General features: G+C 36.7%; 2 protein-coding genes across 2 annotated transcripts; both read right to left on the bottom strand.

Annotated features, from left to right (window-relative positions):
- Positions 1–10,030: 10,030 nt before the first annotated feature.
- On the bottom strand, positions 10,031–11,793 carry LOC133716515 (uncharacterized). Its single transcript, XM_062143217.1, has 3 exons — positions 10,931–11,793; positions 10,677–10,776; positions 10,031–10,588 (listed from the first exon to the last, which is right to left on the bottom strand). The coding sequence occupies exons 1-3, from the start codon at positions 11,791–11,793 to the stop codon at positions 10,031–10,033; spliced, it is 1,521 nt and encodes a 506-aa protein (XP_061999201.1).
- Positions 11,794–11,862: 69 nt separating this feature from the next.
- Positions 11,863–13,500, bottom strand: LOC133716516 (uncharacterized). The gene has a single exon (XM_062143218.1). The coding sequence runs from the start codon at positions 13,498–13,500 to the stop codon at positions 11,863–11,865; it is 1,638 nt and encodes a 545-aa protein (XP_061999202.1).
- Between the last annotated feature and the right edge of the window lie 14,072 nt (positions 13,501–27,572).

Consider the following 27,572-nt stretch of genomic DNA (forward strand, 5'->3'; position numbering starts at 1 on the left):
TCTGTTTCCTTTGAGGATCTCACTAAGTCCGTCTAGTGACCTGCTCTGGTACCAATTGTAATTACAGAATGGATATGTGTGTTTCCCAACTAATGCAACTGATCAATATGTCAACAAATTTAGGAATTAGTCTTAGGAGTGCAGGCCTGTTCGCATCCTAATATAGGAGTGCAGTATAACTTGAATCCTAATCGAAACTGCAGATCAATCTCAATAAGTCTGACGATGTTATGCTTTACTCAATTAACCAAACCATTCAAAGTAAACTCATCACACATAACACAAGATCTGTTGACGCAGTAAAACCCTCCAAAGAGGTAAACAACTGCGGGCACTATGCCGGTGAACAATCCACTATATGAATATGAAAGTACATAAAGATCTTACACAACTCATCTACTAGAACCAATCTAGTGGGCAGCGGTGTCTCCTCGTCTTTGCTACTTCCAAATCAGCGACCTTGTTCTCCTTTGTCAATCTTGAGATGGCACAACTCTCACCTCGGTTGTCAATCACCTCAAGGCACAAATCATGCATGAACTACCAACACACATGAAGCATAAAACCAGAAAATTTTTTGACAGAAAAAGCTTGGGATTTGATAATCCTTCAAAAGCTAAACAAGGAACAGCTTATGAAGAATTCTCACATGAAACTTTAGCTTAATGCTTTCTGAAGATAAAGGCAGAAAACTCTCAAGAAGGCAACGACCAAATATTCTGATATATTCCACCACTTGAACAACCCTAAGAGAAACATATATATAGGAGAGGACGAGCTAGGGTTTCTGATGTACATGGGCTTCATGACGTCTTTTAAAAAGCATGGATTAAAATAGAATCATCATTTAGAAAAGCCCATAAACCAATTTAAGAAAGTTTGAATGCTTTGGATAAAACCATCTGAAAATTCGCATATCAATGCATTAGGATTGAAAAGATTTTCGCATCCTACAATAGGATTTAAAGACAAGTTCAGTCCTAACCTCTTGACAAGCATGCACATGTATGCAAGACATACCTGATTGATGAGAGTGGTACATGAAGCTTGAAGCATTCCATTCTTTCAAGGATCCAAGAGTAGAAAGCTATTACAAGAAACGATGACTCTTGGTTGTTGCGCTTAGGAAATGCCAATCAAAATAAACATTGCACTAACAGTTACAACAGTAATAATCTAGTATCTGGCTTTTTCATTCGTTATATTGCAGGAGATGGGCTCACAGACTCGTTAGGTGGTTTATCCAGCCAATTAACAGGTAACTAATGTTCTTTCCTCCCCCACTTACCTGGTGGTTGTGAAGCCACACTGGACTCAAAGGGGGGAAATAACCATTTAAATTTTAGAACTGTGGCTACCAACATCACTTTATATGGATGTAGCTGCTGATTCTAGCCTTCTTAGTAAAGAATTGCAGTTTGTCAGTAGCTCACCTGTTTTGAGCCCGTGGTTCCCCCCTGCTCACCTTATGTCTTGCTTATCATTTGATGATCAGATTACACACTTTTAGACACAATAATAAAATTAGGGAGAAGTAAGTAAATATTTCAATCGAATCCCTACCTTTTGGTTTAGCTGGAATTTCGGGACTTTGACATGCTAAGTTTCATTAATTTGTACCACAAGTATGATTCAGTTATTTTGTTCGGCAGGTGAAGAGTATTGTTGAATGGAGGGATTTCTACTTTAGAACTTACACGTGAGCTATACATCTTTTTACTATTTCAGTGCCGTTGGAAGTTGGAATTAAAACGCCTTTAATATTTTTGGAAGTTAATTCATGGTTACTGGAACACCATTCTTACAGCCCATCTATTTCCACTTCTGAAACTGTTGGGAACCGAAACTTTAGACTTAATACTAAGTTTCCATTGTATATAATTGGGAAGTTTTACCATGAATGTCTTAAACCTTGTATGTCTGTTTGATGTAATATAGATATCTACTACACATAGGAATTATTGTTATGTCTTCAATTCTAATGCTTATAAATTGTTTTGGTAAAGGGCTTAGATCCATTACCAAAGAATTGGCTTGTGGATAAGTCATTTTCTTTATCTCCGATTGAATGGCCTCTGGCCTCTTCTTTGGAATAAACTTGTGTGCCTCTAACTGGTGCACCAATTTGTCTTATGACAATCACAATACACTTGTTCTTTGCTCCAGTATTTGGGCCTGGTTTCTATTTCTTGTCATTTTAATTGTAGTTACATGAGAAAGATACTATTGTGCATTTTTTCATAACTCACCTTTTTGAATGAATGAAATGCATGGTAATCATTATTCATGACTTAATTGTCAGATTTGTTGGTAAGCTAGTAGGTCGGTACTATGATCCCAAAGGAAATCCTAGAAATATTTGAAGGGAGTTGAAGCAAAGGCTGCCAGAGGTGCACAACTATTGAAGAAACCGGAGATTGAAGAAGCTAAGCAACCTGGTTGCAATTCAAGGTGGAGTCAGGATGAGGGTGGAGAGGTATGTGTTTCGGTTCTTATAATATTTATGTGCCATGGGTATCAACTTTGTGCTGTCATGATAATATTTGATTGTAAATGTAGTGGAAAGTGCCCTTGATCTTTGTCTGTTGCATTTTGTTTTAATTGGTATGTTGGGGTTCTGATATAAAATCTATGACAGGAATTCTATAATTCTTATTATTATTTTTATCGCTTAATGTCTTCTCCAAAGTAATGAAGCTCTCTTATCCTGCATGTGTTTTATGAATTTGCATATATCTGTGCACATTGGATTAATTAGATGTTAATCTAATATACATATTGTATCATGTGTGTTCATTAATTAAATTTTTAGTTTTGTTTATTTCTGCTTGATGTGACGTTGTTCATTTAATGTAGATATTTATTGTTAGTATAGTTGGTTTATATTTTCATACTTAGCTATTTGTGTTACTGTTTTTCTAGCTGACATAGATATTGATAAGGGAAAAAATGGACATGATTATATCGTTACTATTTTATCTTCGACAAATTTGTTTATATACATGTTTGTGTATATATATGCATGATTATGTAAATGTTGAATGTGTATAAAACGATCTATGCAGATATTGAGATTGCTAGCTCAGATAGGTTGAAGACTTAGGCTGCAGTTTTGGTTGTTGATTTGAGTTTATGAACAAATTGTGTTAGCTTTAGCTTTTTGATATGGCTGAGAGGATAAAAGTATGAGTCTAATATCATTTCAATTTCGCTTATTGTATGACAGTAGATGAAACTCTTGCTGGAAGTTAAATTTTTTTTTCCCAGTTTTGAAGAAAGAAAGGGAAGCTGTGTTTGTGTGCTTCAATGATTTTGTATTATCTGTTATGTGTTTCGTTTCATAACAAATGCATGTTATGTGAGTATGGAGTAAGCCAAAATCATCATGTTCTGTAACAAATATCATGAGGATAACATTCATGCAGCAGTTCTTTAACATTCCCAGATTCTGAATTCAAACTACGTGTAATGACAATATCCGATTTGTTCATGTTTCATTTTTCATGTGAATCCGGTTTGATATTTGTATACTTGTGCATTATGTGATAGGTTCAAGATGCAAGTGGCCATGAAATTAGAAGGGAGTCCATAGGAGAAGGAGTTCATCCACATTCAACTAGTGATCAAGAAATTGAGCATGCTCCAGTACTCACCAAGCCCCTCTAGTTAATGATAAATAGTATTGTGGTCAAGGATGCTTTTGAACAATATTAAGTTTGACAACTTTTCCTTCAGTTATCTAGTATGGTAGGACATTATAATTATGAAAGACTATAGTTTGGTTAATTTCAGTTTGTTCTTGGTAGTGGAATATAACTTGGCACTTATCTTTTGATTATATAATTTCAGTTGTGAGATAGCTATGATTGAAAGGATTATTTTGGTGCTCTATATTGTTTTACGATATCTTTTGATTAAGTGTGTAAAATGGCAGAAAAAATTTTGGTTTGAAAAAATTGGGTGGTCAATTGGTTGCGACGGTTATTAGCTGTTGCTAAAGCTTCATATGAAAAATACTTGGGGTGGCGACGGCAATGACGCCGTCGTAATTTTAGAGGGAAAATCAATTTCCCGCTTATTTCTAATCAAATTTGGAGGGAAAATTTTTGGAAAAATAAAAAAATATGAAAAAAAAGTTTATTGCAAACAACGGCATCTGCCGTAGCAAATAGGTTACTTGCGACGGCGTTTTCAATCGCTACATGCCGTCGTCTAATAAGCGACCAAATCATTGCTACGCTCATTGCCGTCGCTAAATCCAGTTGAGACGGCGTTTTGCCGTAGCCACGACCAGTGGCGACGCCACCAACGACAACGGTGTAATTGCCGTCGCCTAGCCGTCGCCATTGGTCTTTTGCGACGACATACAAACTTTCCGCAACGGCATAAAGCCGTGGCAAAATGAATTCTTTTTTGTAGTGACTGCATGCCGGTTTTTTAAGAGAATAAAATTGGGAAAGCATTACATTTTATTTTTATTGAAATTATTTATTTTTCGTCCACTCACTCTAAAAATTTTCAATACTTTTCCTTGGGCTTTTTGGTTTTTTTTTTGTGTCTAGTCTGCAAATTAGTTGAGGTCGGGTGTGGATAGGAGTGGAGGCATATAGTGTCCACCACTTCCATCTTCATTACAGCTCACTATTTAACCTGCTTATGTAATGTATCGTTTAAATCCTTAGATTGCTATGACCACAAGACTATTGAATTGAGTTGTAAAATTAAGCATTTGGAATCTGAATTTGGCTGTTGGGATCCTTGGGTTAAATCTTGTTTACAGGTTGATGTTTGGGTAGTCCACTTTTAGGGGAAGTTTCGCCAAATTTTTAGTAAGATTTATTCTAAGGTTTGCCCCACAGTATTACATCCTGTATCCAGATTACCCTTTTACTGGTCATTTGCATGGTAAACGAGTATAATATTTACGTTTTACCTTATTTCAAACATTTAGGGACCTAAAAGTTGACTTTTCTTTTCTTCAGTTTAGTTTTTGAGGAAACTTCCTTCACAAAAGTTATAGAGGACGTTAAACCGAGTTTGTAGACACACGACAAGCAAAAATCGGAGTTCGTACGAAGAAATTATAGTCTGAAAAGAAGAAGTTACGATTTTACAAACTTACTATAAATAATAGAACTTACCATTTTCAGTCCAAACCCTAATTTTCATTTTCTCTCAACCTTGACCCACGGCCAGACCCGACCTGGAACTGGAAACCCGGCGCGTTCTTCGCTGTCCGGTCTACCCAGGTTGCCGCATAGGTCGGGTTTGAAGCTCTTATCCACGCCGACTTAACCTCTGCCCTTCACTTGCTCCGATTTGCAGCTGGAGAGGAGAAACGAAGCGTAACCTAGCTCGGCAATCTGCGCAGGTAGACTAAAATGGAACACCGTTTTTCGGCGATCTTTTCGGACAATACTACATGGGTTTTGAAGCTCGTTCGACGTGCATCAATCCCTCCAACCAGCTCCAATTGATGCAACTCAAGGAGTGAGAATCGAGTAATTAAAAAATTGAGATTTTCAAATTGTTTAGGGTAATTTCCAGCCCCTTTCGATCGAAATCTGACTTTGTGATAGTTGAAAGAGTTCTTAGATCAGTTTGACATTGGTCTCACTATCCGAATATATGGTGGCTCGTGGGGACGTGTGCCATCATTTCTGGTCTCATGTTTTAGTTTGTTAGATAGAGTTTAACCTTACGAGCTTGTAGATATAGTTTGGTAGCCATTACGATGAACATTGGGATCGATAGGAATTTCTGAAGTTTCAGAAATTCGGGTTTCGATTTGGGAAGATCCGACCTTTGGATCAACTCATTTTTTGATAGATTGCTATGTTTATCGAATTAATGTGACCTATGAAATTTGAACTTGTTCCAATGTAAATTTGAGTTTTCGACGATAGGGTTTCAATTTTATTATCGTCGATTTACTTATGATTATCGAAAACAGTTATTGATAATACCAATTTGTCACGGCTGATATGTAGATCGAGATCGAGGACGAATTCGTCCGACGACTGTCATAGCTGTAATTCTGTGCACTACAAAAAAAAAATTGCAACAGCCACGGCGCCCTGCCGTCGCAAAAAGCTGTTTTGCCGTGGCGAAAAAGCATTTGCGACGGCTCTGCTACGGCAAAGCTTCTGACGCCGTTGGTGGCGTCGCCAATATTTTTAGCCACGGCAAAATGCCGTCGCAGACCACTTTTGCGACGGCAAAGAGCTTTGCGACACTTACTCTGCTACGATTTCATGCTACCCCTAATGCCGTCGCCATTGCAAAATATACTACGGCAAATTTCCGTCGCAGCATAATTAATATTAAGATAATTATATTACTTCCCGCCAAAATTTGTTTCCTACCAAATTTGTTTCCCGCCAAATTTTTTTTTGCTGCCAAACTAATTTGCTTCCCGTCAATTTTTCAATAGCAAATTTTGCTACGGTCTCGTTGCCGTAGCTTCGGTGTGGTGTTATATAGAAATATATTCTTGGCTACGGCAATTCACCGATGCTAGTAGCCAACCAGTAATTTTTTTTTTTAACAAAACCTGTAATTTTGCAATATCCAAAAATGGGATAAAAATATCAATTCACAACACATATATTGTTCATTAACTCATCTATTTCATTGCAATGTAATTAAGTTGTTGCACTGTTAGTATAGGTAATTAGAAGAAGTACAAATTAAGTTATGTCCAAAACCAAGTTCCTAATGAAGACAACCAAGAGTAACACTTAACAAAAATATGCAATAACATATTGAAACTCAGCCCATTGCTCTATCACTGCTTGAATCTGGATTCCCTTCTTCTCCTACAGACTCCCTCCGAATTTCATGGTCACTAGTTGCATCTGGAACCTAAGACATCAAAAAAAAAAAAAAAAAAAATTAGATATATCATGTATGGCTTTGCATATCACCCTTTTTCAATGTCACACCATAACCCAATTCCAATAACCAAACACGCAGATTCGCAGGTTGCATCATTTTTTATAATCATATTACAAAGAGAATATGGCAGTATGAGAGGAAATTTCAAACCAAGTGTCAGTACGTAATGCAGCTTCAAGTTGATTGGTACAGTGAAGGTAATGCAGTACTAATTAGTAAGAAAAATATAGAATGTAATGCAACAACACCATATAAAGTTAAAGTACAGAGAAACATCTATTGCATTAAGGATTTGATTACTCACGTCACAGAACACAAATGGCTAAAGAGTGATCTCTTTCTCTTCTAATTCACAATCATATATGAACTAAGATCACAAAACACAAGTATCTAAAACAATAAGCTATAGAGTAACTTACTAATCCATAATCCTAAACAAATTTGCCGAGCAACCAAAGCAAAATGACATCAGATATAACAGGCATTGTAAAGAAATAGCAAAATCAAGATCTAGAGAGATATCACAAGCCAGCTCAGATCTGGAACCCAAAAATCAAGACCCATGCAATTCAAAATACATGAAGATTGGTCCTTTGAGGCATTTCATCGAACATATTATGTGCATTATTAAACAAAGATTAATATCCTGAATACCGGAAACAGAAGTAATCGAACGAAGCTGAACAAGCTACTGTGAAGCTCAATTATCAGTAAAATTGCAAAGACTTCTTGCTGAACATCAACTACAACGCGCTAAAAGTTACTCTTTCTGGTTTTCTGTGACTGAGTTGGTAATAATCATGCACAGCAATTTTTGAATATGCAGATTTGTCAACAATCATGCACAGTAAGCTACAAAACCGACCACTAAAATGCATTCACATAGTAGTGCAAGTATTTAGACTACAACTCATTCAATCACACTAAACTTATATGCATTCACATGTATTCTGATTAAACATAGCCTAAATGTGTTAAATCAAACTAAAGGCCTTCCCCAATCAAACTCACACATGGCATTTCCAATTTACCTGATATATTTTCGAAACTAAACAATTTGCAGAACTATAAATTGTGCACATCAAATAAGAGCTAAATATTCAAACAATTATTCTTGTGATGACAAACCTGTCCATTTTGATATGTCCCTCTCTTCTCTTTGTTCTCCAAAAAATCAATTCGAGCTTGTAGCATATTAAGCTGATCCTGAAACTTTTTTGCCACAGATTCAGTTACTTTCTGTATTATATCATCAGTGGTTTCAGAGGAATTTGGTGCATGTAAGTAGACAAATCTTCTAGGCACGCCAGATCCATAGGTGCGACAATATCCATGGCCATCCTCTCCAATCAATTCATGAAATATACGGTCTTTGACAGCCTGAAGGTTCCTTTGGTCCTCAGATTCTAATAAAAGTCGTCTTTCATATTCTTCCTACATTCAAGTATAGAATTACTAGCTTGAAAATAACATATAAATTAGAAACTGAAACATTATCATACAATATACTAAAAATAAAGCTTACAATGACTTCAACTACTTATGGTTTTGACTGGTCTCGTGCTTTTTTCCACACATTCATCTTAACAGTTTCTTCTCCATTTTGCTCCATCTATCGAATGCAAAATAATAGCAAACTGAATCTATATTCCAGTCCAAATTTCCATATTTTCAGATTTCAATACAAGAACCAAATTTATAGATGAAATGGAAAAAAGAAGAAACTCATCTCCTACCGAAGAAACACATAAATGTAGAATGAAGTGGAATACCTCAAATCGTAATTGAGCAAAGTGTTTTCGACCAGTAGTATGAACTGGTCCACGAAGCTCCCTATTGATAGAATTTCTTCTTGCTATCATCTGCAACATCAATCTCAAGGTTAAATGGTAGTGATTCTGGTATTCGATAATCTATTTATAAATATTGTGCCACTAATACCTTAGCTTCCTCACTGCTCCAATAGGCAACTACCTCACTCCATTGCTCTGTCACAATATTGGCAGGAACTTTTGAAAGAATATCTGGATCTTCTTTGTTTTTCTCAAAGAAGTTGAGTTTCGTTTTGCTTTTATGATCCTTCCACAGACTATTGCAACATCTCAAACATACAGTTTTATATCCTTCTGGAACATTCAGCAAATTATCCTACGAAACATTGACATGTTAGGATTAGTCTATACTTGAAACTAGTACTTATGCTTCATAATTTTAAAACAAATCAGAAACAAAAACTAATTGCAAATACATGGAATCAAGTTTTTTTTTTCTTTCATTCTAGTGTTTACCAACAAATATAAATGACATATGTACCTTAACTTCTTTCCATATTCCATCTTTCACTTCAGCTCCAACAGACTTCCAATCAATTATTGTAAGGGGAATTCTTTGCCCATCCCTTACAATTTGTCCTAACTGCGACTTTAATTGGGCAGCCCTATCTCCCACAGGTTGGAACGTAGAATCAAACTTGATTTCGACTTTAACTCCAGTATTCCATTCTGAGATACCCTTATTTTGACCTCTGGAACTTTGAGTAGTAGCTTGTACTTCCATCTCTAACCAAGTTTTAAAAATATCAAATTGTAACTTTAAAACAAAAAAGATACTACATTACAAATATATTAGATATTGAGTTACCTGCTGGTGGAGATGGTGGTGCAGGGGGTGGCGGTGGTGGAGGAGGTGGAGGAGGTGGAGGAGGCGGTGGAGGAGGAGGTGGAGGGGAAGGAGATGGTGGTGACAATCTTGAAGACTGTGATGGCTGTTGTGATGAGGAAATGTTGTTGCTTGAAGATTGAGAGCTGCTGGAACTCAAATATTCAGCCATGGTGCGCGGTCGACCAATCTTCCTTTTCTTCATGGTTAACTGAAAAAGGACATTTACAATTATATGAGAACATAATGTTTCGAATCGAAATAACCAACAAGTTTTATATGATTGAAATACCACAGTTTATTATAAATTGAAATGACAGAATCACATTCCATTGTCCAAAAAAGACCGTAATTAATATCATATATTCCATACATGAAGACCAAGTTCCAGCAAACAAAAAAGACCTATGCACACAAAAATCTGCACCTATAAGTGCCATCTTAACCTACATCTACTATATTACAAGTTACGGTCTCAATCATCCATTTCAACATCCATTGACTCGCTTGAAATACCAGCTTCTTCAGTATTGTTAGTTTGCACAAGGGATAAGTCTCTTGAAGGCATGTCAACAACGTTCAGCCATTCTTGCCCTGAAGGATCTAGAGCATACCAAACTTGATGAGCTTGAGATGCCAATATGAAGGGTTCATCCCCTATGCAATCATTTTTGTACAACAAACGCTTGAAGTTAACTAAAGGAAAGTTAAAATGGTCTAACTTTATACCTGTAGCAGGATTAACCCAATCACACTTAAACAAAACATATTTGATATCAATACCATAAGAGATTTTGATAATATCTGTCAATCTCCCATAGTATGGTGAAGAGTCAATAGAAAGATTCTTGTCTGCTTGTAAAGTTACACCACTATTCTGTGTTGAGCGATGATTATCAAGACTTTTCACTCGAAAGAAAAACCCATTCGCATTGTAAGAAGTCAATCTCTTTGTTGATGGACTAGGAGAATTAGACAAAGCAATAACTTCTTCTGATAACAATACAGAACTTGTTCTTTGCAAATTGATAACCTGATTTAGGTAAACAATAGTTAAAAACTGCACACTATAAGAGACCGAAAGATGAACTAAATATATCTAATTATAGCTAGCAACATACATGCTCCTTAAACCAGTTTGCAAATTTCCGAAAATGAACTCTCTGAACATAGTGTTCATTTGCAGCAGGAAATTGTCGTCGAATAGTAATAAGATGTTCACTGCAAAGTAACAAGAACATCATTACTTTTCTGCCCAGAAACTCAGAAACTATCCACTAAGTTTCTTAGTTTCTAAGAAATGTTTTACTTCTCATATATATTGTTGATTATATGCAGATTATAAAAAAACAAAACAATAACCAACATGACATACTTGAGAAATGGTGTGACTGCCTCTGTATGGAATAAGATCCATCGATGAGCTTGTGTCCGAGTAATTTCCTCAAGTACAAAGTCTTTTCCCTTGTTTATATCGTCATCATTTTTTTTCCTTGCTGGTCTATTAAACTTGCTTTCCACATCATTGAGATACTGAGTACAGAAGTTCATGCACTCTTCCATCAAATAACCTTTAGCCATTGATGCTTCAGGACAAGCCCGATTCCGCACATATTCCTTCAAGGTCAGTAGATACCTCTCAATAGGGTACATCCACCGAAAAATTACAGCACCAGCAATTAATGCTTCATCAGCTAAATGAATTGGTAAATGCTCCATTATATCAAAGAATGATGGCGGAAATATCTTCTCAAGTTCACAAAGTGTCAGCACTATATGAGCACGAGCCTTTTCTAGATCTGCTGCACAATTATCCATTGAGCATAACTGTTTAAAAAAACTACCCAGATCAATCAATGCCTGAACCACATTCTCTGGTAAAGAACTTCGTATAAATAAAGGAATAAGTTGCTGCAATAGAATATGGTTATCGTGGCTCTTAAGACCTCCAATACTACGATCATGTAAACGTACTCGACGTGCAATATTGGAAGCAGCTCCATCTGGCATTCGTGATCCTGATAAGGCTGAAAAGAAGATATCTTTCCCCTTATTGTTCATCTCAAACTCAGCTGGATCAGCATACTCTGTACCGGACTCTCTCCTCTTTAGATGATACTGCTCCCTAATTCCCATAAGTTCCAGATCACGACGAGAATTCAAATTGTCCTTAGACTTTCCAGCAACTCCTAATATTGAGAAAAGAACATTATCACAAATGTTCTTTTCTATATGCATCACGTCAAGGTTGTGACGTATCAGGTTGTCTTTCCAATATGGAAGCTCATAAAATATACTTTTCTTCTTCTAATTATGCTTCTTTTTCATCAAAGGATCATTATCAGGTTTTTGCACCCCAAGCACCTTCCTTCGCTCTAGATCTTCCCGCTTGTACTCTGTAAGAACACCATTTGATTCCAATTGTGCAAGAAGATCTGCGCCAGATAAAGTTTTAGGCTTCCTTCTATATTCTGTATTGCCATTAAATGACCTTGAATCTGCTCGATACTTGTGATCATAGGGTAACCACCGCCAATGAGTCATGTATGAAGCTTTTTTACCAAACTTCAACCGCTGGTAACCACTTTCAGAGTTGCATGATGGGCAAGCAAATTCACCTTTTGTACTCCACCCCGACAAGTTGGCATAGGCAGGAAAGTCATTAATCGTCCACAACAATGCAGCATGCATTTTAAACATTTCATTGCTGAATGCATCAAATGTTTCTACACCATCTTCATATAGTTCCTTCAATTCTTCAATGAGTGGCTGCATGTAGACATCAATTTTATCACCGGGTGCCTTAGGACCATCAATAAGAACAGATAAAAATATAAAGGGCTGCTTCATGCACATCATAGGTGGTAAATTGTAGGGAACCAATATGATAGGCCATGTACTATGAACTATATTCATAGACCTAAATGGGTTGAATCCATCAGATGCTAACCCAAGCCTTACATTGCGAATGTCTCCCGAAAAATTTGTGTGTTTTTGGTCAAAATCTTTCCATGCAAAAGAGTCTGCAGGATGCCTAAACACACCATCATCGGTTCTTTCCTCTCCATGCCATCTCATAAGCTTTGCTGTTTTTGAAGACATAAACAACCTTTGTAACCTTGGTTTTAAAGGAAAATATCTTGCTTGTTTTGCTGCTTTTCGTTTCCCAAGTGCTGCAACATCATTTGAACTACCATTGTTATCTTTCCATCGAGATGTCTTGCATATTCTGCATTCATCCAAATTTATGTCTTCATTTCTAAACAACATACAACTGTTAGGACATGCATCTACTGTTTCATAAGTGAATCCGAGATCTTCTGTTAACTTCTGGGCTTCATAATATGACTTGGGAAGTTGCACACCTTCAGGCATAGATTCTTTTGCTATCTCAAGTAAAGTTTTGAAGGATTTATCTGTCCATCCATGGAGCACCTTCGCTTGCAAAAGACGAACTGTATATGACAAAGCTGTGTGTCTCTTAGAACCCGAATACAATGGAAGGTTTGCATCCTCAAGAAGTTTCAAGAACTTATTGGTAGGTTCGTTTGCCCCTACATTAGGATTAGTTGAGTTTTCTTCACTAGTCTGATCATGTGTTCCTACATTAGGAGCTCCTAAAGCTTCTTGGACAAGTCTGACCATATCATCCTCCATATAAGAATCTAACCCAATACCATTTTGATTTCCATCCACTGGATGAACATAATGATTAGGCTCACCATGTTTATCCCATTTCCTATACTTCTTAAAGAAACCATAATCACGAAGATGCTGCCGCACAACTAATCTTACATAGAGATAACGATTTTCGCACTTTCTACAAGGACAATAAATCCTTGAACCCAGATCCCTATTGATGTATGCAAAAGTCAAAAATTGATCTATTGCATCATAATATGCTAGAGAATGCCTATCTGCTAAATCTATCCATGATTTGTCCATATTTCTCCTTAAGCAATCAGATTCAACATCTACGTCAAATAGCCAAGAAAAATACAGTTTATTAAATTATAACCATGACTACTAACCAAACAAAGGACTTCAAACAATTAACCAAAGTGAACAAACATTGCCTACAACTGAGCTGCCATCAAAATACAACACAAAAACTATAAATTCCCAACATCAAAAGTATAAAATTACTATGGATTAAATTATGTTTAGTCCCTGTACTATGACCTTTTTTTCGTTTTAGTCACTGACATTCTCAATTAATCTGAAAAGTCCCTAACGTCAAAATTTTCATCTGATTGGTCCCTCCCGCGTCAAATTAGAAGTTGGCCTTAGGTGAAATGTCAAATATACCCCTCTGTTATTTCTTTTTCCTTTTTAATTTCTTTTTCTCTTTTTTTTTCTTTTTTCTTTTTCCTTTTTAATTTCTTTTTTTTCCTTTTTAATTTCTTTTTTTCCTTTTTTTCTTTTTTCTTTTTAATTTTTTTTTGCTTTTTCTTCTTTTTTTCTTGTTCCTTTTTAATTTTTTTTCCTTTTTTTTCTTTTTTTCCTTTTTAATTTATTTTTTGCTTTTTCTTCTTTTTTTCTTGTTCCTTTTTAATTTCTTTTTTTCCTTTTTTTTTCTTTTCGTTTGCCTACTTTCTCCTTCCTCAACCCACCAATCCCATTCCGATCAAACTCCACAACCCATCTGTTTCTCTCCCCAAATTGAAACCAAACCCAGCAAAAACCTAGCTTGGCGGTGCAGAGATGGACATCGAGCAAAAGCAAGAGGCTAGGAGCTGATCGATCACTTCTTCACCTTCTCTGAAGCCATCTCCCAAACACAAGCAGATCCCAATCAGCTCGGAAATTCACCGCTAAACCACTCCCCTCTTGTTTTCACAGCCTACTTCTCTCTCTCCCACTCAAATCTCACTCTCTCTCCACATCAAGCCTCAATTTGGAAATTTTTCACTGAAAACTACCATTTTTTCAGACCCTGGGGTTTTTGGGTCTTGCTCAAAATGGTGATTTGGATTTTGGGTCTGGTTGAAATGATGGTTTTTGATGGCCAAGTTGACTAAAACCAGAAGTGAAGAAGAAGAATAGTGATGGAAAAGAAAAATGGCCGCCGACTTGGATAACAATAATTGGGGTTTCGGGTCGATCTGGATTAGTTCACCGACGTGGCGCTACCGATGCAGCAGGATACGATGGTCATTAAAAAGGAAATAGAAAAAAGAAAAAGGAAAAAAGAAAAATAAAAAAAGGAAAAGGAAAAAAGAAATTAAAAAGGAAAAAAAAAAAGAAAAAAAAAAGGGTCGCCGGCGTGGAGAACAAGAATTGGGGTTTTGGGTCGATCTGGATTGGTTCGCCGACATGGCGCTCCCGATGCAGCAGGATACGATGGTCATTAAAAAAGAAAAAAGAAAAAAGAAAAAATGAAAGAAAAAAGAAATTAAAAAGGAAAAATGAAAAATAAAAAAGGAAAAAAGAAATTAAAAAGGAAAAAGAAAAAAGAAAAAAAAGAAATTAAAAAGGAAAAAGAAAAAAAAGAAATTAAAAAGGAAAAAAGAAAAAGAAATAACAAAGGGGTATATTGGACATTTCACCTAAGTCCAACTCTTAATTTGACGCGGGAGGGACCTATTGGAGGGAAATTATGAGGTCAGGGAGTTTTTAGATTAAATTAGAATGTCAGGGACTGAAACGATGAGAAGGACAAAGTACAGGGACTAAACATAATTTAATCCAATTACTATCAGCTAGTTCAGTCCCTAAAAGAAGGTAATTAATTAAGCAAAGAACATATACTCCAGTTGCAATAAACAGATAAGCTTTGTTCAAAAATACATTAAACAAAAATATATATAAAAGCGGCAAACAAAAAAGATAAAGCAGATAGCTACTGCATTTATACCCAATAATCTCATCCAAGACACAAAAAAGTTGAGGCTTACCTTGAATTTTCTATGACGAGTGGAAGATAGATGATAGAGAATAGAGGACAGAGCAGATTAGCCTCCAAGTGATACGCAAATAACCTGCAAAGCCAAACAATAAGATGCAAACAGGTTATGAAGTATCAAACTTTAGTGCTTCAGGCAAACAAAACCAATTAACTGAAAGGGAATGAAATTCAGCAAAATCAGTAAACATGCATGAACCAAACACAATACAAAACTCTTTCGTGCTTTGCTGACGATTTCCAAACAATCCATGGATTGATGACCACCAAACAAACCACACAATGCATAATCATCCAGTCCTGATCGTGAAAAAAAAGAATGCATATAGTAACGCCTCTTATTCATCAGAGGAAAAAAGCTGAATAAACAAATCATTGCCCCATGATCGAAGATGACAAAACATTAGAATGGGCTTTTTGTTGCTAGTTATGAAAAGGTAATCATGTGATGGTTAAAGATTCAAGCAAACTTTGGAGTCAAAAAGTTTGAACAGTGGCCATTTTCCAAATTTAAAGCCAACAATGGATTTCATTCCCTTCTTTTGGAAACGAAAAAAAAGGAAAAAATAAAAAATGAAAATGAAGAACTCTTGAATTCTTAGTGAGAAAAAATAAAAGAAAAAATTCCTAAAAGTTCAGCTTGACCACCACAAATAATACTACTATATATTTTGCTAAAGTCCAATAACATAACCTGATTAATGATCAATAGCTCAAATTTTGTTTTTACAGAAGGTCCCAAATCCACCTGCTCATTTGTACGATAGGGCTGCTTTCATGTGTGGGAGGGAGCCAAATTTTGAGCTTCCTGAAGAGGAGAAGCAGGAACTGATGAAGTTCAAGTGGGATGAATTCTTGGCGGTGACTCGTCACTCCATTAACAACAAAAAGCTCAAGAAGTGGCAGTGGTCTGAGACACTTCCATTACAAGATGGTGACTAGGATGACAAGCAAGAAGTAAATGGTATGTCAACTTTGGAAGATGGGGAGGAAGACACACGACTCTCTTGATCCTAATGGTTCAAGGACAATGCTTAAGATTTCCAGTTCTAACAGTTAAGTGCTAGCTAATAATCCTCCATTTTTTAAAGTATAAAGGCCCATATTAGGGCAAAGATGGTAGATTTCGTTGTCTTTAACTCTTTATTAAGCAAATGCCCAGTAAGTAGTTTCAGATTAGAAGCATCATAGTGGTCATTTGCCGTTGGTTCAAATGAACCAGTTCTATGAGAAATCTATTAATTTATTAAATGCTGTTCGCTGCTCAGTTGGACGAATAATGCTTGAGAAATAATTTGAAGAAGAAACGTGATCTGAAGGTTAATTTTTAATATGCTGCAATCAAATAGCAGTACCTTAGTTAGAAAGTACTTTCTCTAACAGTTCACAAAAAAAAAAAAAAAAAAATTGCATCATAAAACTACAACAAGAATTTGGCGTCCATAGATGCCTATTGTCTCTAACAAGGCACATTTAAGTTCACTATGACACATTATTGTTAAAGACAAGTTTTTAGCAACAAACCTGAAGGTAGTTGAGTATATCGCCTGTTGCAACTCTAGATCCCCCTTCTTGTTGTCTACAGATCCACTGATAAATTTTATCCTGAAAAAAAAAAAAACGAAATAATTAAAGTTCATATTGCCAAGGTTCCATCAATAAATGTAGATATGTAGTGCAATTTCAAAGCATATTTACACATCAACCGAGCATTATGTGTGTAAAAAAAATTGAAACATGCATATGTGGAAGCTTTGCAGAAGCAATGGCCCACTGCCTGAAGGCTACAGCAAGTGAATGATATTAGAATCCCTAGTCCCTTAGTAAACTAATGGAAGCAACATATTCTTCAAATTTTTAAAGAGTCACACACACTAGCGGACACTGAACAAGAACTCCTGTCAACAACCAGGTACTACCAAGATGGCTATGGAACAAACAAGGAACCCATGTATCTCTTGAGCCAATATGGCACAACACAAGTATACGAAATTTCAGCAAAAGCCTAAACTGACTCACTCATAAGAAAAAGACCAAACCAACCATTTAGAATCTCAATCACATGTTGCAGTTCACTCTAAACTCAAATACAGTTCCAAAACTATAACCCTTTGTTTTCCATTATTCTTCATATAAACCCATATCAGAACACTCCTCAGTAATCCTTTCATTCACTTCTGATGGGTTGATTATCATTATCGTCTCTCTAAATCAATAAAAATGCAAACTTTGATAAACCAATACAACTATGCCTATAGAGAAACTCTGAAAAAAAATTTCATCCAAACTCAAAACCACTAATCACCCAATCCAAAACCCAACCACATACAATCCCAAATATTTCAATCGAATCAACCAATTCAACAAAAAAAATCGGAAAAAAAAAAACCAACGAAACACCCAATCTGACATATCCAAAACCAAAAAACATAACTATTCTTCCATAAATAAGCAAAATCAAAAGTAATTTCAGACAAATTTTCTATAGTTAATTCCTCTCAGACTACAGAAATCATACTCTTCCATTTCATAATTTAAACTAACTGAATTGAACCCATTGATGGAAGAGAGAAGATAGTTGAGAGAGTGAATTGAACCCACCGAATTGAACCACTGATGGAAGAGAGAAGATACTGAGAGAGCGAATTGAACCCAACTTGAGAGATCGAAAGAGAAGGTCAGTACTGACTATGGCATATGAGGTTCTTCGGATGCAGACAAGTTTTAGGGTTTAGGAGAGGGGAAGATGGAGTATGAGATGGATCGAACAGAGGGATCGAATAGAATGAAAATATTGGAAACAAAGAGTGGACATTTGCCTTGGAATTTGATTAAGCCCAGAAAGAAAAGAAGAGAATAGAAGGCGTTGAATGTTTAAGGAAGAAGAAGAGAGTTTGCGTTTAGGTTTCAAATCTCAGGGAGTTTGTGTTTAGTTCATCGGGAACTAAAAGATAGACGCGCCTAATTTTCGTCTCTTGGCGCCTTAGAGCTAGGTTTAGTTTGCTTTTCAACATATCTGGAAAATAAGTTGAAAAGTAAATAAAGGCTACGGCACCTGCAGTGAAGCAAGAATTAGGAAAAATCTTACTACGGCATTTTTAATGCCGTTGCAATTGAAGCATTTTTATGCTACGGCTCTCTTTTGCCGTCGCAAACTTTTTTTTTTTTTTTTGCGACGCCTTGTTTCCCGTAGCAAATCTATGACCAATGGTGACGGCAGTTTTGCGCCGACGCTAACTGGGGTGGCCATTGCAATTATTTTTTGTAGTGGTGAGTGGACATTTGTTTTTAAATTAAATTATGCGTGCAATATTATTTTTTTGAATATTAATTTATTGTATTGATTTTTATAATGATATTTGAGTATGCTTACTATATCGAAATTTCTTACTATTATATTTTCAATGAAATATTGATAATTTTTTAGTCTTATTGAAATATGATATTTATTTCATTTCCGAAAGTTTTTTACTTATTTATCAAATTATTCAAATATTGAGCTATGAAGATTTTCAATCAGAAAGAGCGATGACTTGCAAAATATGAGTATGGTATTCAAGTATTTGAGTATAAACGATTTATCGAGATTTCATGAATTATTTTAAGAATCGAGTGTTTATGGAATATTAAACATTACGAGTTGATGAGATTAATATTATGAGAGATACTAAGTCTAAGTTCAGATTTCGTAATCGAGGTCGTAAATTAGAGAAAGATGAGTATGATAGCACATGCATATATTACCTAGTTGGCAGTGTCCTCTAGGTAATAGTTTGGTCGACAATACCCTCTAGACAATATTTTGGTTAGCAGTACCCTCCAGAATATATATTTCAGCCGGCAGTATCCTCTGATGCGTCATCTGGTAGGCAGTACCCTCCAGATGGCTTGAGATCATTAGTTGACAGTACCCTCTAACTATCTATTCCGGTCGGTAGTATCATCCGATGAGTCATTTAATCGGCATTACCCTCCAGATGGCATGAGATGGTTAGTTAGCAGTATCCTCTAGCCATCGCCTCCTCACATTTTAGTCAGTAGTACCCTCTGATGCGTCACCTGGTCGGCAGTACCCTTCAGGTGGCATGAGATGATTAGTCAATAGTTCTCTCTAGTCATCGTGTATTTTATTAAGAGATGATTTTGAAATTGAGTTTGAGATATCAGTATAATTTAAGATTTCCGAGATTTCAAAGTATTTTAAATGAGATGCGCACATGTTGAGATTTTGAGATAATTTGGAGAAAATTTTACAAACGGTACCTGAAATAAAGTCCATTCATCATTTTAGTACATCACATCTAAAAACTATCACATTGGTACCTTAACATTAAAATTCTAACCACTTTTGGTAACTGCCGTCTATGATGGCGTCAAACCTCTACTGTTTAAGGGATATTTTCGTCTCTCTCGTTTTAAATCATTTTTTTTTCTTTCACCCAACAACTATTATCTTCTGCGGTGGAGGCCATTTTGCTCCCCACTCTCTTCAGATGTTCAGAAGTTCCGAATCTTGAGGCAGTCACTCTCTATTCCAGTGTACCCAATGCACCATTTAGATAATTAGATTATTAGTCAATTGTCAAGTCAATTATTGCCCAGCAAGTCGAACCAGCCCAAGTGCTTGTTGAAGCAATCGAAAGGGTGAAGATGATCAATTATGAAGGGCGTCTGCGTAATTGGGGAAGGGAGGAGATATAACTCTTTCTTGTATTTAATCAGTCAATCACCATATGTGAGTAAAGAAGAAATTAGGATATGCAAAGCATGGACCTTCCTGGTCTACCTTGCTCCATTTTTTTTTTTTGTTGGGTATCTATTTTGTATAATGGAAGTCCTGGTCTACCTTGCTCCATTTTTTTTTGTTGGGTATCTATTTTGTATAATGGAAGTTCTTAGCAAGCTTCTGGCAAGAAATTAGGATATGCAAAGCATGGACCTTCCTGGTCTACCTTGCTCCATTTTTTTTTTTTTTGTTGGGTATCTATTTTGTATAATGGAAGTCCTGGTCTACCTTGCTCCATTTTTTTTTTTGTTGGGTATCTATTTTGTATAATGGAAGTCCTGGTCTACCTTGCTCCATTTTTTTTTGTTGGGTATCTATTTTGTATAATGGAAGTTCCTAGCAAGCTTCTGGCAAGAAATTAGGATATGCAAAGCATGGACCTTCCTGGTCTACCTTGCTCCATTTTTTTTTTTTTGTTGGGTATCTATTTTGTATAATGGAAGTCCTGGTCTACCTTGCTCCATTTTTTTTTGTTGGGTATCTATTTTGTATAATGGAAGTTCTTAGCAAGCTTCTGGCTGCTGCTTGTGATCTTGTGTTTCAACATTTTATGATAAATGCCACCCTCGAATTCGGTATCCCAAGGCCTTGAATTGCGAATCGCCAATGAAATATATTCTTGAGGGAGGCTTCTGAAATCGTTGGAGACCTGGAGGGATTGGATTGCATCTTCTTGACCTATTGTAGAATTTGCTTAAGCCGATCTAATCCGATTCAAAACCACCTCTTTTCAGTTGAAGAAAACTTATAGATATTCAAATAATCAAATCTATGGAGGTGAGAGATGCTTTCTAGGTTTTTGGCACGGATGGAGAGAGAGAGAGAGACAGAGAGAGAGAGAGAGATTCTGATTAGGAAGGGAAGAGGGAAAAAAAAAACTAAGAAAATGAAAAGACGAAATTGCCTATGACATAGTTTACGGGGCAATGGAATTGACGCCGTTATAGACGGATGGTATGAAAATTATGTCAGGTTTAAATGTTGGGGTACCAATGTGATAATTTTTAAATGTAATGCACCAAAGTGATGAATGGACTTTATGTTGGGTACCATTTGTAAAATTTTCTCTATAATTTGAGAAATCTATATTAGAGGTTTTAATTGGATTTTAAGATGATTTACACAGGATTTGAATTTATTTTGAGATATTAGTACTGCAGAAGGGTAATAAGTATTTTTACGAAATTATATTGCATCCTCAGTTTTTTTATGTAAAATTAAATTTGGGAAAGCATTATATTTTATTTTGTGTTGTCTTCATTGAGATTATTTATTTTCCATCCACTCACACAAACAGTTTTTTTTTTAAATATTTTTCCCTAGGCTTTTCTGTTTTTCGTGTCCAGTCTGCAGATAGGTTGAGGTCGAGCATGCATAGGTGTTGAGGCATAGTGCCCACCACCTCCATCTTCATGGTAGGCTATTGTCTAACCCACTTATGTAATATATCGATTCAATCCGTAGATTGCTCTGGTCACCAGCATATTGAATTGAGTTGTAAAGTTAAACATTGTGAATTTGATTTTGGCTATTGGGATCCTTGGTTTAAAATCTTGTTTACAGATTTTATCTTTTGGGTAATCCACTTTAAGGGGAAGTTCCGCCAAATTTTTGGTAGAATTTTTCCTAAGGTGGGCTTCGCATGGTCATTTCGGATTTCAGGATGAAATCAGGGGCAAGTCTTGTCATGCAGGGAGCAGTTGGGCTTGGCAGGTGGACTCTTGCAATCATTTTGTTGGCTGGGTTGGTGATTGGGCCTGAAATGGGTCATTGGGCATCATTGTCATGCTTTTATTTTTCTTGTTTTCTTTTATTATTATTTTTTAGTAGGTTGTGGCTTTATGCCATATATAAGTCCCTACCGATCTATGGTAGTGCGATGTGGGCTTTGTCCCGAATTGTACACTTTGTGTGCCTTGTCTGCCCTAGGTAGGCGGCGAGTTCCTTACTTTGCCCATGATGCTTAAATAGCCTTGTCTGAAGAATGACGCTCATAAACGGTCTGTACTTTCCCATATCAAAGAAGGGCAGAGTTTGAAACCTTTTAGCAAGACATGATCCACATAATAAGGCATCATAACACCTAGAGATACATGTTTGGTTCATCGTGTTGCTTATCTAAGCGTGTTGCCCGAACTCTTTCATCCATCGACCTATAGAAAGGTGGAATGGTTCATGGAATGATGACAACAAAAAATTAATGATATTTGGCGATTAGTCTCTATAGCATAACATCGGAATCAGTACCTAGGGCCAAACTAAGAACCAACACTAACTACTAAATTACAAATTCTCAAACACTAGCCAAATAGAGGACCTAATGAAACTAACCATCATATAATAAATAATACACTAATCAAACTAAATATATTCCTTTATTGCTATTGTCAATGATTAGAGACACGATCCTGCCACACATGGTTCATTGAATCATTGCTAATTGAGTCGTCAACCACTTAACAAGTTCATTTTAAGACATTAGCAATACCAATGATGGATAGAGAGCACTTTAACAAACCAAAATTTTGGAAAAGAAAAATTTGAGGACATAGGAAAGAAGGAAAATGTATAAAGAACAATAATTCAAAAATGAGGCTCGTGCTGCGATGCAAAGAGGTGTTGTTGCACGAGAATATAAAAGAAAGAGATGCAATTACTAAGACTTTAGATGCATCAAACAAATATTTAAATATTTAATCATAAAGTGGTCCAATTTCATTTAAACAACTTTAGACTTTCAAAGAAGTTATGCACTGATAACATGCTATAAGAGCAAATGCACCGGAAGGGTAATTGGGTGACCAATTGCTCACAAAGCCTAGATTGATCGATGCACCGGTCCAGAATTAGTCGACCAATTGATGGGGCCCACGCAGTCAGGCGATTGGGTGACCAATTCTCGGTCACTCTCTAGGTCGGGCAATTGGTAGGGCCCAAAGTGAGATAGTGGGTCCATTCTCCAGAGCTTGGCTTTAATTTTGGGAAAAAATTACTTGAGAGGAGAGTCGAACCACCTTCTACCCATCAGACAAGTTGAGAATAAAGCCTTCGAACCACCAAGGCAAACACTCAATTTGATCAATGTTTCAACAATAAAATATTTATTTACGCCAACTTTTTTTATTCTTATTAAATATTGTTAATCATTTTGTCAAATGTTACCATTCAAATTATCATAAATATTTTGTCATTATTAAATGGGGATGTATTAATTAGTGTACCATTATTATCATTTAAAAATAACTAATAAAATCAAATTGTAAGCTTAATTTCATTCATAAATAATTAGATTGATTAATTAATATTGGATTGACAGGTAAATTGCCTTCTATTGGTGCATTGTGTAAACCAAAGTCAATTGCCAATTTTACATGAATAGTGGATTGGCAGTACCAATTTAGTTGGCAAATCAACAATTGCCCTTGGTTCATGGGTGCATTTGCTCTAAGTAAATCTTATCTAGTAAAATGTATTTTGACGAAGATGCTCTCGAATATGTCCATTCAACATGTATAAATGTATCTTAAATATTATTATCAAAATAAGCAAAAAGATCTAAAACTCACCAACCCACCTTCTGACACAAATAGACAAATCAACGATGAGTGAAAATTTTGAAATAAACAAGTGATGACGTGTGAGCTCTCTATTGTTTTATATCATTCTTTTCAAATTTGGGTTTACAAAAAAGGAGTGAGACAAAGGAAACACATTTCAATGGTTTTTCTTTAAAAATTGAGTAGCAATAATAAATAAATAATCTGAATTACAAAAAGAAATGGATTTGTAAATAAAAATAAGGATTAAATACTTGTTACTCCTCAAACTTTTGCCTGAAAAACAGTTTAGTCCCTCGCCTTTCAAATTAAACTGGATAGTCCTTATTCTTTCTAATTCTCACACAACAGGTCTAAAATGACTATTCTACCCCTAAGATCCTTTTTTCATTTTTTTCTCTCTCTTTTTTCAATTTCTCTCTCTTTTTTTATTTATGTTTTCTGCTTTTCTCTCTCTCCCTCTCCACAGATCGATCTTTTCTCTCTCTTTTTTTTTCTCTTTTTTTTTTTTTTTTTTTTTCTGGCTGGTTCTCTCTCTCTCTCTCTCTCTCCAAGCTCGTATTCGACCTCGAGTTTATCCACTAGATCCACCGCACTCACTACCACTCTGCAGCGCTTGGTGGGCCCCCTCCACCCCTCATGGAAGCTCCGCCGCCACAATTCCATCTCCACCTCCGTCGTCGTCCCCACTAAGCTCAGCCACCTCTCCTCCTCCTCATCCTCCACCACTCCCACCAATAAGCCACCTCACTATCATCATCCAACATATTACAAATGATCAGAAACACCCAGATCAGATCGAGCAATAACAACACAGTGAAACTACCAGATTACAAACAACTGATAAAACTAGCCGGAAAAGTTAAAGAACTAACCGAAAGGCAATCTCGTAATGTTAGAAGACACCGTCGGTTGACCCTGCTTCCGATCATCGCTTTCTTTCTCTGGATTCAGTTGAAGCTTATTGTTCTTTTGTGTAGTACTAGTTCTAGAAGCTGAAGCCGAGCCAGTTGGAGCCAAAGAAGGCGGTGGAGATTTGACTGAGTTAGTGGTTGGGTTCATCAGAGTAGTCGTCGGAGGCGGCGGTGCCGCTGAGCCGGTTGAGGGAGTTGAATTGAAAGACGAGGGAAAGGAAGACAAAGACCCATTTAGTGGCGAGGGCGAGGGAGAAAAGCATAAAGAAATTGAAAAAAGAGAGAGAAGATCAATATGTGGAGAGGGAGAGAGAGAAAAGCAGAAAGAAATTGAAAAAAGAGAGAGAAGATCGATCTGTGGAGAGGGAGAGAGAGAAAAGCAAAAAAAATAAATAAAAAAGAGAGAGAAATTGAAAAAAGAGAGAGAAAAAAATAAAAAAAGGATCTTGGGGGTAGAATAGTCATTTTAGACCTGTTTTGGACCTGTTGTGTGAGAATTAGAAAAAATAAGGACTATCCAGTTTAATTTGAAAGGCGAGGGACTAAACTGTTTTTCAGACAAAAGTTTGAGGAGTAACAAGTATTTAATCCTAAAAATAAATAGTAAAAAAAGTAAAAAGAGGGGAGGGGTAAAAGAATATAGAAGAAAGGGGTGTTATTGCATGAGAATATAAAAGAAAGGGATACGGTTACTAAGACCTTTTTTTTTTTGGTCTGAAAAATGATACTAAGACTTTAGATGCATTTTATAAAGGGTCCTTGACCCATATCACCAAAATAGACTAAAATTAGCCCACTTACACCACCAACAAAATTTTGTTCCCACTAACCCCACTTGATAGCTAAATGACGATTTTGGGCTCCAAAAAATTAAAAATTACAGGTCGCCACTCTTATCTCTCTCGCCGACTCTCTCTCATCATCTATCTCTCTCTGCAAGGACGACGTTGACTCTCTCTCTCTCTCTCTCTGTGCAAGGACGCCGTCGACGACTCCCTCTCATCACCGATCTCTCTCTCTCTCTCTCTGCAAGGAAGACGTCGACGACTCTCTCTCTCACTTTCTCTCTCATCACCGATCTCTTTCTCTGCAAGGACGTCGAGGATGACCCGAGGATCCATCTCTCTCTCTGCAAGGAGGAGGACCCCAACGCCAACGACGAGGATCCATCTCTCTCTCTCTGTGTGCAAGGACGTCGTCGACGACGACGACGAGGATCTTAATTACAAAAGCTCTGAATCTGATCCAAACCTTCTTCCCCGCACTAATCCCTCCGTCGGCCTTCTTCCCCGTTGTTTTCCAGCACCGACTTCGTCGTCGTCATCTTCGGCATCACCGGCGTCGTCGTCTCTAAGGCTGTGATTGATTGAATGCTCTACTTTGGACCAGCTCGACCAGATGCAACTACTTTGGAGTCGGAGCTCCGAACACCGGCGAGAAACGCATCCGGCTTTTGACTTGGGTGCCCAAATCGTTTTTTTTTTTTTGTAAAATGAGTGCAGAATTTAATTTATTTATTTATTTTTTTTTTTTTTTTTTTGGGTAAAGTGGGGGCAGAAGGCCCAGAAGGAAAGAACAAAGAAAAAAAATTATCAGGGGGCAATAGACGTCTATTGGGGGGCAGTAGACGTTTTGAATTGATGTAATCTCCTCGTTTTTTTTTAATCAAAGTTTTATTTGTCTAATTTTAAGAAATAAATGGGTATTAGAGGGCAATAGACGTCTATTGGGGGGCAATACAGGTTTATTCAGGGGGCAATAAACCTCTCCGACCCCATATGAGATCTACAACAACCTCTTTGGAGACTTCCGACGAGATTTCATAAACCTCTATTGCCCCCCAATAGACGCCTATTGTCAGACGTCTATTGGGGGGCAATACATGGCTAATAGTCGTCTATTGGGGGCAATACATGGCTAATAGTCGTCTATTGGGGGGCAATAAATGTCTATTGGGGGCAAAAAAAACCTTTCCGGTGAGATTTTCAGCAAATTCCGGTGGACGGCCGCCGGTGACGTGATTCCAGCGGCCGGTGACCGGGCTCCGGCGAAGTTTCCTATGGTTTCTCTCTCTTCCATTTTCTCTCTATCTCTCTCTCTAAGTTTCAAAGGGGTGAGGGTAAAATGGTATTAAAAAAATTAAAAAATTAAAAAAAAAATCTTAATGGGGTATTAGGGAAGACCTCCTTAAAGTGTTTTGGGTAAGAGGGAATTAAAAAAATTTAATGGGGTAAGTGGGAAAAAAATCTCTAAAAATTGGGTAAATGGACAAAAACCCTTATAAATATTCCTTTATCTATTTCTTCATATACAGAACACAGATAACCAAAATCCCAATTCGAAAATGTATGAAAAGAGTTATTTCCCCATCACTCTAGAACTGCACCTCAATGGAATAAAGCCACATTATTCTGAACCAAAAATAACACTTCACTCTACAATTCGTAATTCTGTTTAAGTTCTTGGCCGAGCTATCTCCGAAACCAAATTCAAAAGAAGCTAGACCCAGTAAGAAACAAAACTAGGGCAATTTCCAATTCAAAATTTGGATTCAACCCTAAAATCGCCAATTGTGTTTCTGGGTGTTCTCAAAAGACCAAAGTAGAAGCTAATTGAGCACAAATTGAATAAGGGAAAGGAGAAAAGACCTAGGCGAGTATGGGTGTTCACGCATGGGTATTTTACCCCTCATTCTCCATTGTTACTGTTCTTGTTCTGGTTCTGGTTCTGGTTCTTTGCGTTGGATCTCGGATCCTGTTCGGCAGCCATGGCTTCTTCTTCGTCTTGATGGTGGTGGAAATGATGTTGTGAGGTATTTCATCCCTTTGGTTGTTGTTTGTATTTTGATTTGTGTA

The sequence above is a fragment of the Rosa rugosa genome, chromosome 6 (genome assembly GCF_958449725.1).
Source record: "Rosa rugosa chromosome 6, drRosRugo1.1, whole genome shotgun sequence".
Classification (NCBI taxonomy): domain Eukaryota; kingdom Viridiplantae; phylum Streptophyta; class Magnoliopsida; order Rosales; family Rosaceae; genus Rosa; species Rosa rugosa.